We start from the raw sequence: 15,927 nt of genomic DNA on the forward strand, positions 1-15,927 counted from the left end.
ACAAGATTAAGACAAAGTTGTAAAAGCAGATAAAGAACATAATTATAAGTTTAAAACATAGTGACAGATGTTGTACATGGTTACAGAGGTAGAACATAATTAATCAGTAGACAACAGAAACAATGCTGTGTGTGAGGTACATAACAGAGATTTCCAATTGTTACAATAAGAACTTCTTACTGTATGGTAAAGTAGCTAGGTTAATGAGCAACTGTGCTTGCTATAATCAAGGTAGTTAGTGGGGTGCAGAGAGAGGTAGTGGGTGGGAGGAGTGGGTGCTTTTAGAGGGGGAGTTGCAAGGGAATATTTTGCATGTTTTTAGGTGCGAGTTTAGTAAAGATTTGAAGTGGGTGCAAGATGTTACAGAGGTAATTGTGGGTGGGGGTTCCATAATTTGGCTGTAGCGCAGGAGAATAATGCTTCTCCACCAGAGTTATTGGCTCTCATGACCTGTAGGAGGTTTTTGTTGCTGGATCTTAGTGATCTGGTGGTAAGATAGGGTTGGAGTAAATTCTGAAGGGATGGGACTTTTAGTAGTTGTTTTACTAGTTTGTGGGCGAGTGCGAGTTGGTGCCACTGAAGGAGGTGAGGGAGCTCTAGCCATCCCAGTTCTGCCAGTGAGAGGCAGTGGTGACTATGGTAGGATGTCCCTGTGGTAAATTTTGCGATTTTGTTCTAGCAGGTTTCAAGCTTATTTAGATTGCATTGTCTTAGGTTTGTATATATTGGGGAGGCGTAAAGTAGGGTAGAGATAAGGTAAGAATTTGCTACTGAGATCTTTGCTGCTTTGGTAAGTAGTTCCTGATTTCTATATAATGCTCCTAGTTTTTTGTGGACTCTTTTAATGATCATGGATATGTGAATGTCAAAGTTCAGTTTATTGTCTATTTCCACTCCTAGTAATTTGGTGTGTTCTGTAGGATGGCTAGTGGTATTGTCTTTTGCTGTGATGTTAAAGTGAGAGAAGTTTTGGGTACGTTTGGTGGGTTGGGAGATTAGTAATTTAGTTTTGTTTGGGTTGAGTATTAATTGGACATTGGATAACCAAGTTTCCACAGAGGAAAAGGCATCCTGTGTGACATTTTGCAGTTCGGGTAGGGAGTGGGCTGAGCAGATGATGGCTGAGTCATCTGCATATTGTATGAGTGTGCCATGTGTGGTGGCAGAGGCTAGATTATTGGTGAAACTAGAGAAGAGTAGGGGTCCAAGGATGGACCTTTGGGGAAGCCCTGTGGAGACACGTAGTTGGGGGATAGGTCGTCTTGCCATACAATGGATTGTTGGTGGTTAGACAGGTAACTTTGAAACCAATTGGTGACTGATTGAGAGAAGGATAGGTTACTGAGAAAAGAGATGAGTTGTTTGTGTGGTACCACGTCGAAAGCTTTTGATAGGTCTAGGAAAGTAGCTGAGGAAAGGTAACCAGCATTTTATGTTGTAGGATAGTGTTAGTGAAAGAGAGTAAGGCAGTGGTTGTGCTGTGGTTTGGTCAGAAACAGTGTTGGGTGTTGGAGAGGAGGTTGTTTCCAAAGAGGTGATCTGAGACCTGAGAATTGGTACATCTCTGTAGTATTTTGGAGAGTGGAGAGAGAATAGCTATGGGGCAGTAATTGGTTAGCTCTGTGAAGGGGGCGCCATTGTGGAGGGGAATTATGTGCGATACTTTCCAAAGTATGGGGATGTACCTTTCTGATAGAGATCTGTTAATTAAGATGGATACTGGGTAGGCTACAGAGTCAACTGCGAGTTGTAGGTATTCACTTGGGAGGTTGTCTGCTGCTAATTTGGTGGGTTTAAGTTTAGTTAACAGTTTTTTTATTTTGGAGGTAGGAACAGGAGAGAACGAGAAGCTAGTGGGGAGATTGCTAGTTGAAGTTGAAGGTGTGGGTTTGAAGGGGGGTTGTGTTGTCTAGCTAGTGATAGTACGGTTTCTGTGAAATGTGTGTTCAAGGAGGTAGCAATATTTTCGGTGGAGTGAGTGATGTTAGGAGTAGGGGTACTTACTTAACCTGGATGGAGGATGGAGTTTATTGTGGACCAGAAGTGTTTGGGGTTAATGTTGGGAGGAGGTAAGGGCGGACTGGTAGTATTGGATTTTGTCCTGTTTTATTAGCCTTTTGACTCTATTGTGTAGTTCTAGGAATTTCTGTCTAATAGAGGGGGGTTTGGTTTTGCACCAGTGCTCCCAGGCTTTATCTCTGATTTTCATTTCAGACTTAGTGGTTTTCTGTAACCAAGGGGATGGCTGGATTCTGGCTCAGGAAACTCTTATGCGGGCGTGGTAATTAAGGATGCTCAGGAAGGTATTATTAAAGTAGTCAACTGCGTCATCTAGATAAGGTACTTTAGAGGTTGCCAGTTACATTCTTTAAGGGATAAGCTGAATGAGAGAGGGTTAAAGTTTATTTTTTTGCGTATTTGACGGTAGCTGACAGGTTTTGCTTGGTATAGGTGTTTTCTGAGTTCCCCATTTTGGGGAGTGATCACTGATGCTGTCTGCTAGGCAGCCAGCTATGTATGACTGGGGGCTCTTACTGACTAGTATCCAATCCAGGATAATGTGTTTGTTGGAGCTTTTATTTATTCTAGTAGGTGACTGAACTAGTTGGGGGAAACCATGAAGGTTTATATGATGGGTTGGGTGGTTGCTAGAACAGTATTGCCAGTCAGTGTTGAAGTCACCTAAAATTATAGTTTCTTTGGGGAGATGGTGGGTAGTCCAGCTGAGGAGGTTTTCTAGTGGAGGGATGTTTTGGCCAGGTGGGAAGTAGCATCCTGTTATGTTGATGGTTGTATTTTGGTTTATTTTAAGGCTGGTATATATTATTTCTTCCTTACCTGTTTGGGGAGCTGCTAACTTTAAGATCTGGATGTTTAGATGCTGTTTAAATATTATAGCTATATCACCTCCTTTCTTGTTTAGTCAGTCTACTCTTAGTATGCTGTAACTGGTAGGGAGGATTTGCTCATTGGTAATGTGTGGTTTTAGCCATGTTTCTGTAAGGATCACTATATCAGGGGAGTACAAGTCTATGGTGGCATGGAGTTCATGCACCTTGTTGGATATGCTTCTAATATGTATGCTTAGCAGAAGGAAGTCATTTGGTTTTCTATTGGCTGTGATTTGAGAGAAGTTGTGGTCTTTAGTCTGATTATAAGGGGTGGAGTTGGAGAGTGAGGGGCCAGGATTGGGGTGGATGTCTCCACTGAGTGCTAGTTTAGATATGAATGAGATTATTAGTTTTAAAAATTTTTGAATTTGCTTGCTTATAAGGGAAGGTTCATGATTGTGTTTTGTGGGTAATATGTATGGTGGTAGGGTTATTATGTTAAGTTGTGAGGCTGATTTCTGTTTAGGTATTACGGTTGATAGACTATGTGGAGGGTGCATAGGGAAGGTTTTTGACCTGGTGGGAGAGTAGCAGAGCAGGGGTGAGATATGAGTGGTGGTGAGTGTAGCAGTACAGTGGTAGTGGTTCAGTGGGGGAATGGTGAAGGTTTGGCAAGATGTGATGTAAGCAAGGAGTGTGCATGTGGTGAGTATAGGTATGGTGTGTTTGTACGTTAGCAAAGCAGGAGGGATAGTAGTGGGGAGGTGGAGGGGGTAGTGGAGGTGTAGTGATGTGGTTGGCTGTTTGAAAGATGGGAATGGTTACAGTTACCAATAAAGGTAGGACCACTGGGGGCGGGTGGTAATTGGGGATAGGGAGGAGAGCGAAGCGGGCAAGAGACTCTGTTAATAGCTCTTAGGAGTGGCTGGAAACAATCAGGTAATTGAGTACATTGCTATAGTATAAATGATAGTATATGTGGAGAGTAAGCTGTGCCTAAGTACAGGTAGGTTTAATAGGTTTTGTGTCAGAGCTGAGTAAATAGTGCTCTATGGGTCATAAAAGATAGCTATAAAGCAGGCTTGGGCCTATAGTATAAGCTACCTATAAGGCAGGGCTGAGCATATAGTGCTGAAGGGTTATTTAGATGTAACTAAGCAGCTATTCCTCTTGGCAAGATACTTCCCATGCAGAGATCACTTCTGAGTAGTATGTATGAAACAGAATAAAGTGACAGTGATTTCAGACAATCCACATAGGACAGATGCTGAAGACCTTGAATTTTGCTTGTAAGGAACCATTGTGCTTGAAGTTGATTTGTGTCTTTCGGCTTTTTCCCAGTTAGGGGTCGCCACAGCAGAACTCCGGTCCGCTAATGATTGGTAATGGATTTTTACGTACCGGGTTACCAGCCCTGACTCACAACCTTCAACGAAGGCATGCCCCATTCACGTATGCCTCCACACAGAAGATGCTCTAGCTGAGAATCGAACGGGGCAACGTCTTGCTATGAGGCGACAATGCTACCGCAGCACCACCATCGCAGTATTGTGCTTGAAGTTGATTAAATTCTTTAATTCCTAGATTCTGAATAGCTGGCATATAACAGAGAAGAGCCCAGAAACAATGATACAATAAGGTAGCACCAGTTACATGACACCTGTTTCCAAATTATTAACTTGAAAAGTGAGACAATAAATTATACAGATCTGAAGATCAAAGAAAACTTTTTATGCTGCTCACTGGATTTTAAGAACATGCATAGTGCTGTGACGAAAGAAAAAAATTAGATCTGCCTACTTCAGATGGAAAGTAACATTCCAGGTACAGCAGATACCCACTGATGTGAGGATAAAGACCTCTGTGGAATCACTGCCCTTTGACCTACTATAACATACATCTTCAAAGACTGTAGAAATGCATAGACGACATGCATCATCTGGAAAGAAAAATGTGTTGAAACTACATTAAGAGCCATTCAAAGTGAAAAGTCTTGGAAGCTTTACCTCTTATTAACCTATATATTCTACAGTAAAGTGTTGATGAATAACAGCTTAGACATTTTGTACAGGATACATAATTGCTTTCTCTTGCTATGCACATTATGTCAGAAAATAAATTATGTTCCAGCATCTACTTTAATGTAGTTGTAGGGGCAGCATAAATTATTGGCTCTAATAAATACCAGAAGCCGCAGAAGATGAATAACTCGGAAATTACTGTTAAAATTGACATTATTACAGAAGCAACATGTTTTATAAAACAGAATTTTCTTTTGTCCTCATGTTCAGAGTATGCTAAACTTTACTTACACAATCGGCTTTTCTAATCTGCTTCCTTGTGAACCCACAATTTCTCCCAGCGTGCAGAAAACTTGCCCAAGGAAGTCCTGAAACACAGAAGACATTTATTTTTTTTTTAAAGAATTTTATTAAATAATTATTAAAATGAACAAATATTTCCATGAAATTATAACATTTTTTCAGAAGACATTTCTTAATGTACAACCATCTCAGTATCCTTTGCCAGCATTTAATTGTGTATTTTTTGGAACAGTCTCAGTATCTTTTGCTAACATTTAATTGTGTATTTTCTGGAACTATTGTATACATTCTTTACCTATAAGACATTATATTTCCATTAGCAAAAATGATCACTGTTATGCTGGCCTGAGTAGCTCCAAAAGGTGCTGGGACTAGGGGAGAAGAGCTTGTAAATGAGACCAAGACTTAAAATAAGCAGCCCAATTACATCACCAAAGAAGCACATCTGCAAATCACACGTAACCTAAACAGAGTTTTTCTATGAAAACACTGTCTCAGAAATGAATCTGACCTATTATGTCAACTCGCCATGCATGAGCTCAAATGTAACCTGTCAGCACCACCAGCCTGTCAAAAATCCAATGAGTCAAGATGCCACATTTCATCTTAGCACAATAGCTGGCTTACAGGAAAAGTACAATTCTGTGCTCACTGCTGCTGATGTATATTAACTCTGAGATGGAATTATCATGAAGAAAATCCACACCAAACCAAGGGTGGGTTGAGAGGGCAGCTGCCACAGGTGCAAGCAGCCAGGGGTGTGATCAGTATAGTATAGGCAACATTCATATTTGGTCTGGACCACTGTCCTAGTAAAGCATTTAAACAGACACAGTTTTACTCATGATTCCTTAATGATATGCAGTGCTGTTTCTCACATATTAGCAATGCTCCTTGGAAGCATTTTGGGTTCCTTGCAACAGTTTATAAAATTAATGTACTTGTTGTCCAAGTCTGTGGAAGTGTGTGGGGATCACTATTTTTTAGATACAGGTATTAGTCACTACACAGAAAAATGTTACCTCCTTATCCACGACAATGCTCAATAAAACGTGACATGACAAGTTTGTTCCTTTAATGAGTTGGGCATTCTAAGAGAGGAACTGGACTGGGACACTCTTGATGACTTTTCCCAAAATAAAATGGACTGCACTCTCAGAAATGGTCAGTTAAGCACATTGTATATGAAAATCAACTTCAAGTTTAAGTACAGTACTCACAAAAAGATTTGACTCATGCTATAAACCTTCAATTCATGCAATTTAGCATTTATAACATGAAGGTCTAATATAATATCTACTCACTCATTTCCAATCATAACTCAGTGTCTGGACCCATGGAAATGCAATCAGATCCCTCCACAATTTTACCAGCCTTCATAAAATATGACATTCTCACTTTTCTTTTAAAAATGTATGGCCTTTTTCCTTTGCCTCTGTGTTTATGGCCCATTTATTTTGTTCACCAGTTTGTTTGATTTACGTTAATTTCACTTTAGAATCTGAAATTGCTATATCATATTTCTCATCTCATATACACATTCTTAGGCAGGATATTTCCAGTACCTTCTGCCAGCTACTGAAGTACTGAGGGTATCACAGTGTAGCAACTGGAGAAACCACAATGGTTCCTTACAAGGAAAAGTCAAGGTCTTCAACATCTGTCCTATGTGGATTGTCTGAAATCAGTGTCACTTTATTCTATTTCATACACACTACTCAGAAGTGATCTCTGCCTTGCATATAAGGCAATCTCTGACCCTGGTTTATTGGAAATGCTGCATATCCGCAAGCCAAATGGTACATGGCTTACTCACACTAAAGACGTTAACCTGGTATGTGACATTAATAGAACCTGCTGGAAGGACAGATTTGTCTCCCAGAAGTTGCCACACCTTCATAACAGACTCCCACTTCATGTCAAACAAAGCACCTCACTGGCCCTCTTCAAATGCAATCTAGATGATTGGATGGGTAACCGTAAATTCACCCCAGGGGTTCCACCTGTATCCCTCTTGGACATGGGCATTAGCTGCTAAACATGGAAACAAGGGTAGAAATTTAGCTAGGGTTGTAAGGGCCCTAAGGCCATTAGCCTAGTAACTTCCTATGTTCCTATGATCAGATGGATTAGAAAGAATCACACTACTAGTATTCATGATATTTCAAATTCTTTCTCCTAATATCGAGCTATCTCTCTTTGAATTTTTCTGTATTGCACAATACACCTACACTAAATCTTCAGTGTTTTAAAACAGCAACTAGAGGCCATTCATTTCCAGGGGAGAGTTTACCACATACGTATGTCACTATAGAATGGACTCCTCCTATCAAGTGCTAGCATTTTCTCCTAAACAGTGCAATTCATAAGCAAAGAAGAGTAGTTGAGGTCTCACTTTGTTTTTTTTTTTTTTTTTTTTTTTTTAATGGATCAGCGATTTTTTTTCCTAGGGAAAAAAAATCACTGATCTGTTTGTTTGACATTTTGTTTTTTTGGTGTTAGTGGGTCGATAATATAGCGTTCACAATTTAGTGTGTTTGCTTATATAATATAGACCCACTCTCTGTCTTTCAACATTCCTATTAAATTAAACAATTTCTTCTCAAATATTCGATTGTCAATAACCAATCTAGAAGTTCAAACCATTTGCCCCTTAAGTACACTCTTTTTCTGATGTCTACTATTTTTTGGAAAGGCACCTATTCAAACACATTATTGCATTTTAAAAGTTGCCACCACTTACATCAGAATAAGAGTGTAGTTAAGGGGCAAATGGTTCAAACTTATTATTAAAAATTAGGAATGAGATTCATAAAATGAAGGAAAACCTCTGAGAAATGGTCTTTTCTTCCCTCTGTAAATGGCTTACCAAAAATAAACTTACACTAAATTTCTCCAAAACTGCAACCATGCTTTTGCCATGCAACAGTCACCAAAACCAACTCCTCATCAATTTTTATACTTGGCAATGATTCCATTTCTGTACAGAACTACAAATACCTCAGCCTAAACTTGGATTCAGCTCTTTCACTCCAAATCTACACTTGCCTAATTATCACTGAAGCAACTAGTAAAGCGAAAGTAACCTATTCCATCTCCAATCACCTTAGAACGGAAGCAAGACTAGCTGTTGCTAAGAACATCTTCATACTTAAACTTGAGCATGTCCTTGGAAAAACCTCCCTTTACTCTGCCTGTAGTAACACTAACAGAATTCAAACAGCTGCTAACCCAACTCATAATTTTTAGCCAACATTAGAATACCACTGTTTAACACTAGAAAAAAAATGGCTACCAATAATTATACACTCCATTCTCCTGTTATCCACACTTACATTTAAACTACTTCATAGCCATTTCTGTCCCTCTCTTGAAAGCAAGTTATAAATCAAAACCTTACCCGATGGACTCAAGAGTTATGAAAATAACACATTGAAGCTATTTAGACCCCCCTCATACACTGGCATCAGGTAAACACATTGAATCTATTTAGAGCCCCCACCCGTACAATGGCATCAGGTGAAAATTTCTTCAGTAAAATAGTCCCAGCAAACTGTAAGCACCTTCCCCCTGAGCTCAGAAACTTGAAAGAATCCTCACAATTTATAAAATGATAGAATACCTTTAGGATGCATATAAATGCACCAACATTCAGAAACTATACACAGAATCTGTTTCTTTGGGATCATAGGAAGCTACGAGGCTATTGGCCCTGAGTCCCTTGCCAGCCAAGTAAAGAATTTAGCCCATGTTCTGACAAGTCACCACCCAATGCCCCTGTCCAGCAGGGACATAGGTGGAATCCCAGGGGTGTATTTTCTGTTCCCCATCCAGTTATCCGGGTTGCGCTTAAAAAGGGATAATGAGGTACTCTACTTGACATGGAGAGGAAGAGGGAGTCTATTCCACAGAAGGGGGAGTCTCTGGGACACAAATCTGTCCTGCCAAAAAGTTCTATTGATGTCACAAACTAGGTTGAGGTCGCATGTGCGAGTTACTCAAGTGGAGTTAGACTTGTGGATATGCAGCAGTCCCATCAAGGTTGGGTCTGAGATTACTTTGTATGGCAGGCAGAGGTCACTTCTGGGGAGTCTGTGTGAGACTGAGTCAAGGGACAGGGCTTTTAGCCTATCTGTGTACGGAAGATGCTCGAGGCCCTGGATTCTCCTGGTGAGGAGCTTCTGAGGTCTCTCCAGCGAGTCCCCTTCACTTTAACAAAACGCAACATCACCAACTTTCATATGGGTGAGCTGACAGCACTGAAATGACAGATCACCGAGCACTCGGAACACGGATGGTAAGGAAGTGCTTGGCCAGTATGTCGACCTTTACCCCTTACCTCCACGGTAGTGCAATCTTGGAGTTTGCATATTTAGTTAGGGAGCATGTGGGTGCGAAGCCCCCCACATGGGTTTGTTTTGTTTGCAGCCATTGTTGTGTGGCTGTCGGATTGGCCAACGGGTTACTCACCACCTGTTTTTCGTCATTGTTTCGAGTGTTTGGTGTTCTGTCATTTCAGTGTTGTCTGCTTGCTCGTATGAAAGTCAGTGATGTGGCATTTTGGTAAAGTGAAGGGGACCTGCTGGATAGGGTCTATATTAGATAAATGAAATTTTATCAAACTGAACACTGACATGATCGAAAATCCTGGAACTTGAAACCACAATTGTGGGGGGATGTGCCCCACACCCCCCACTAAATATATATTTCAACTCCAAGATTGCACTACAGTGAGGAAAGGGCAAATATTCCCATCTTCACTGTACCACAATCTCACAATTGCAGTTTCGAGTTCCGGGATTTTCGCTCATGTCAGCGTTCGGTTAGATAAACTTTCATTTATCTAATATAGACCCACTGGAGAGACCTCAGAGGCAGAATGGCAAAATTTCATCCAACATTCTATCCATATCTAAACAAATTACTCAAAACTAAATTCAGTTTTCATAGTCAGCAAATGCCTTACGGAATTTGGGGTTAAGTGCTGACTGGCACAGCTATGCTGCTATTCACAGAGGCAAATTATGCCAATTTGCAGTGTCCCCTGAATATAGTCATGCAAATGAGCATACAGTATAATGATATAGTTATGAGAAGTGACATAAATGTTTTTATGTTAATTAAGGCTGTCTTATGCCAACTACAATTATAGACAGTTTTTCTTACTTTCCTGTGCTTGTCACAGACGTGGTATAAAAAGGGAAGACTCGCCAAAAGCAGCAGAGATGCAACTGGTGAAAATGCTGTCTCCTGCGGTGAGCTTTTCTATTTCTAGGCCAGCGTTGCTTGTCTTGGCTGGGGAAAAAACACTTGCACCCAGAAGTGCTCACCCACCAAGAAGCTGAAAATATAAGCAAAGGATTACTCATTACAATTATGATAATCAAGAAATCCTTGGCAGGTTTAGAGTGGACAGGTACATTAAAAGAGTCTTAGTGGGCATGTTTCACCTCCATAGGGACAGTAGAGGAATGCATGATCTTCCTGTTCTGGTGGATATCAAAGTTTGAATAGCCCTCACTCTACTTGCTATGGGGACCTTAGACATGGTCCAGGGACAATTGGGGATGTTACAGGCTTCTGCTTCAAGGATAATGAGGGTGTTCCTGGATCTAGTCTTGGCACATGTGATCAGTACATCTATTTCCCAGTATCATCTCAGGGCCAAGCTCAAACTGTGTGTGCCTTTTATGGGATGACGCATTTCCCTGAGTTACTTGGCATGATAGATTGCATCCATGTCACAGTTACGGCCCCTCCTGATCCACAGGGTGAGTGGTACTACAATAGAAAAGCCTTCCATTCCATCACTTGCCAGGTAGTGTGTGATGCATTGGGGTACATCACCAACATTTCTGCTCAGCATCCTGGCAGTGCACATGATTTCCAATTCTGGTACCCTAGTTCACTTTACCACCTCTTCCTGCATGGTAGGATGGGTCATCTTGTTGGTAAGTGGAAATTATTTTTCCTTCTATTTCTTTTTTTTTTTTTTATAAGTACATAGTTATTAACATTAAAGGCAATTTACTGTAAATTAATCTGTGTTTTTGTGTTTTATTGTTTTGTTCTCCCTCCACATTCTTTCTTTTTTCCTTTTTTAAGGGAATGCTGGATATCAACTGAGCCATGGCTCATGGCTTTAGTGAGAAATCATTCTGGAGCTGTGGATTAGAAATATAACACATCCCTGTCCCAAACCCATACTGTGATTGAGAGGGTGTTTGCCCTCCCGAAGAGCCATTTCAGGTGCCTGGATAAGTCTGGGGTTGCCCTTCAGTATGACCAGACTACTGCATGTAGGATGTTCAGTGCCTGTTGCATTCTGTATAATATGATTATGCTCCCATTTGTAGTCCCACTATGACTAATGATGACCAGCCAGCAGCAGTAATAAGAGACCCCATGCGGCAGGCTCATGCATGGCATGAATCTGCACAGGTTAAAAGGTGGCATTTAGTTCAGAATTATAAACCAGGACATTCAGGTCAGTGTTTTTAAAAACACAGAGTACACATGCAGTGATACATGTGGGCTAGGCTGTGTGATGTATGGTCTACTGTCATTCTTAATATGACATTCTCTATCATCTTAAAATATTTATTTTAATACTAGCTGTTTGCCTGAGTGCTCAATAGTGCATGTGCAGTGATGCTGGAAAGGCAGCAAGTCAATAAATGAGTCAACAGTTGCACATGCTATATTTAATAACTGATTTTTATTATTATTATTGTTATTTATTTAGAATTCAAAACAGACAGGTACTGTCAGCAGTGGGAAATGTAACTTTTATTTCAATTTACATGTAAAGAATTATTTTACCCTGCACATCACATCTTTTTTTCTGTCAATTTAAATATTGATGAGGTCAGAATCTCTCCATCTGTGCAGTAATGAGGTATGTATGTACTTAACATATGTACATAGACTTCTGTCCTTCCCATGACACAACTGCAGTTAACCACAAATGTACAAGATTGCAGCTGGTGAAAGAAATAGGAAAGGTAATAACTTGGCATATATGTCCACCCCCCCCCAACATCAACTAATCCTTAAATTTCATTACACAAACATACTTATAAAGAAATGTTAAATCACAGTAGCTCTAGATCAAAGGAGTCATACACCTGTCCTTTTGACAGGCCTGATGTTGGTGCAGCAGATGTGAAGGATGACCATGGGAAGTGTAAGATGGGTTAGTCCAAGGGTGCCATCTAGAGGAGGAAGGTGATCCTCCTGTCAGTGACCTGACAGTGTGCTTCGTGAGTGTGATCTTGACCTGGAACATGAGGTTCTCATAGATGTAGATGACCATTGACATGGCCTGTGAAGAATGTTTTTTAACACGTTTATTGAATTGTCACTTGTAACAGGCAAATTTACAATTATATGAAAGTAATCAAACTGTATGAACAAGTTTGAAAACATTATACTTCACATATATTGCTATATAACATACAACCTAAGCAGCATTACATAAGGGTTGGGAGGGTAACCTAATGGTTAAGGTATATGCCTTACAAACACAAGGTGCAGGGTTTGAGTCTCACAAGGAATAATTGGTTAGGCTTAAAATGGCTCGCAAGGGCAGTTAGTCTAGTACTAATCTAATCTATAAATTATTCAGGTGCTGTCTAATTTTTTAAAACAAATCATAAATTTATATAAATGAAAGCAAACCACACTGACACAATCCTAGTTGCAATAATTTTATATCGCAAACCATAGTGACACGCCCAGTTTCAAACATTATACATTATACATCACTTATAATCTACCCAATCATTTTTAGTCAAACATTATATAGCTTATTTACATCCTACCTTCTTAGTTAATGCAGTAAATTTATGGGCAAAGAATGAGATCTTTTGTATTGTTTGGATTAATGGGAGTCCTGTAGAGCTCAAAGTGCAATGTTATGTCAGTAGAAATGTTTACTAGAGTAAAAGCTGCAGAAGAACTTGATTTGACAAAGTATGCAAACCTTGTTGCTTATGGTGGTGAAGAGATTCAAACTGAAGGCCCAGTAATGCTTTAATGTTACTCTGCTGGGAACAGCTGTGACTTGCAGTTTTTCATAGTCAAGAGACAAGTGCAGTCAGTATTAGACCTCAGAGACAATTTGAAAGTGGGACTGCTTTCATAGGGCATTCCTAAGCCCTAGCAGAGTTTTATTAGGGGACACCACTAAGTTATCTTTAGAATACTGATGATTATTTACCCTGTCCTCAGACCCTGTGTATATGAGCCAGATTTACCGGGCTTCTCTCCACGATCTCCCCATTGATTCTCTGGGATTCTCTAGTGTCTCTGAGAGAGTCAGAGTCTGTCCGACATGGACTGGAGTTCTCTGGGACACTCAGTAGGTCTGTGGGTGATGAATCTGTCCCTCCAGCCATGTCCATTAATTATATTGAGGAGGTTTCCTGTCTCTACCGGTTGGCTGGTTTATTTTGAATTTTTGGTGGGGCATGTGGATTTGTGGCGGGTTGGTTGGGTGTTGTTTCAGATGTTGGCATTTCTGAGGGAGGGGATGTTCATTATGTCGATTGACAGATCAGTTTTGTTTGGTGTGGCATCATTTTGACATTTTTATGTGAATGCCTCTTAATTTTTGTCAGTTTTGGGGTGGGGGCCTTTTCCTAATGTTTGTTGGGGTACTCCTTTCTGTGAGGAGTGAAGAGTGGTCTGGTCAAATGAGATAATAGAAGGTGGTACAATGACCTCTGATGAATCTGGTGATCACCATGTGAATGAGGTCGGCAATGAAGAAGGTCTTCAATGAGGGTCTTCCAGCAGTTGTCCAAAATGGGAACTGTCCTCCAACCCTGTCCACAATGTTCCAAAATTCTTCACCTTTTTGTGTATTTAAAAGAGGCCATTATTGTGTGGTAACCTTGTTTTTCCCAAAGGGTATGACTATACATTTTTACACCTTATTTACAGCAGTTTGGCACCAGTTATCCTTTTCTATGAGACCTTTCTGGAGGATTTCTGCATCTGATGGGATGAGGTTATGTTGGATCCAGTTATCCATTTCTATGAATTATTTCTGACAATGCCTGCACTTCAGAAAACTTCAGAAAAGCCATGCCTGGGCCCAGGAAGAACCCGGGGATTCAGAGGAGGGTCGGGCCAAGCCTGTGGGACTCATCAGTCTGAAGGGGCACATCTTCTGACTAACCCTGTGTGTTCTTGCCCTGTGTCTTTTGACATGAGGGTTTTGCAAATGGGTTTGTGACATACATATATTCGCTTTTGTATGTGCTTTTTGCTTTTGTGTACAGTGGGTTATCTGCTCCAAGCTTTTTGTCACTGTAGGCCTTGTGAACTGCCTTACCTTAGTGACTGTCTTTAGTGACTGTTTCACAAAAAGAGACCAAGCCAGCATGGCAGGTTCAACCCTTGTCAGAATTTAGGGTCTGCATTATATGTATGTCTTGCCCATGTTCCACTATTTTGAGGAGACTTATTATTGCTTCCATAGCTTTCACTGCAAGGGTCGCCGCGCTGGGGTCGCGTAGAACAGCCAAGGTGGACGCCATTCCTTTGTGGAGTTGGGACTGGTTTTGATCCTGTGTGGATTCTGGCACGATTTATCCTGTATTCCTGTTCCCAGTAAGGTTCATTGAGTGGGTTTAGTTCACTCACAGGTCACACAGTAGCATACACCAGTCGACACAGCCGGTCCTTTTTGCATGCTGTTTTCACCTGAGAGTTGCAGCAGAGAGGAGGCTAGATTTGGGATTCTGCTTTCTAGTGGGGGGAGGGAGGAGATATTTTTTGGGGGAGGGGAGATTGCAATGTGCACTGATTGTGGGTGAAATTTTGTGTTTTTTATCATTTTGACTTTTTCTTCATTGGGTGGGGGTTTTAGTATCTGGGAGTTTCTAATTAGGTTTCTATATAGCTAAAGGCTTTATGATTGTCTTTTTAGTCATTAGCGATTTTTCTTTTCAAAGTTGGTGATGGATGATTTGATCGCAGTTTGATTTTTTTTTAGTATTGATTAGAGAGAGATGCTTTCCCATTTAGGATTTTTTGCTCTGTCATGTGTAGTAGCTTTTGTTGTAGTTTGTAGTTTTGTGTGAGCCACGGGCGCCTGCACCTGGCCTGTGGAGGTAGGAAAGGGTCTTGATTTTGGGATTGCTTGTGATCCACATTCCTGGAGGTGCTCAGAGAAGGCATGGTTTTGGTTCATTTCAGCAGCGTGGGTTGGTTTCACACTAGCGGGGGGGCCCTTGAAGGGATACCCAGCAGTCTTAAGTGAAGTGAAGTTTTTTTTTGAGATTCTTCACTGGGGGGCTGGGGGGGGTGGGGGCGGGCTGTGGATGATTAATATGAGGTTATGGTCTGATCTCCAATGAGGATATATATATACCGTGTGTGCATTTTTTTGTCCCTTGTGATGATCAGGTCTGTCTAGTTTATTTTCTCCTCTTGTGGAATGGTGACTAGTTGCGGCTTTATAGCAGGGGGTTGAAAAACTGAAATTGACCCAAAATGGCCAATAGACTACAAGTTTCTTAATAAAGACGTTCGCCTGCATGACAACAGCTCAAATTTCAGCCAGACTATTTTTTCTGAGTATGCTGATATTTTTGCAGTCAAACTAGGCAAACTACCAGTTGTTGGGTACTCTGTCAAGATAGACCCAGACGTTAGCCAAGTTATCAGACCAGCACAAGAAGTTCCATTGGCTATGCAGAGCAGAGTCAAAGCCGAACTAGACAGAATGGTGCAGCAAGGAGTAATTTGTCCAGTGGAAGAAC

The 15,927-nt window shown here is 40.8% G+C and overlaps 1 protein-coding gene across 1 annotated transcript in view; it reads right to left on the minus strand.

Annotated features, from left to right (window-relative positions):
* Positions 1-15,927, minus strand: part of LOC122815689 (copine-8) — a 3,116,673-nt gene that overhangs the window by 1,888,376 nt on the left and 1,212,370 nt on the right. Inside the window, exon 6 of the mRNA XM_044088391.1 lies at positions 5,144-5,220. Within this exon, the coding sequence (XP_043944326.1) occupies positions 5,144-5,220 (77 nt within the window). The remainder of the gene's footprint in view (positions 1-5,143; positions 5,221-15,927) is intronic.

This window comes from Protopterus annectens, chromosome 11.part0 (assembly GCF_019279795.1).
Source record: "Protopterus annectens isolate FY-2018-M chromosome 11.part0, PAN1.0, whole genome shotgun sequence".
Lineage (NCBI taxonomy): Eukaryota > Metazoa > Chordata > Ceratodontiformes > Protopteridae > Protopterus > Protopterus annectens.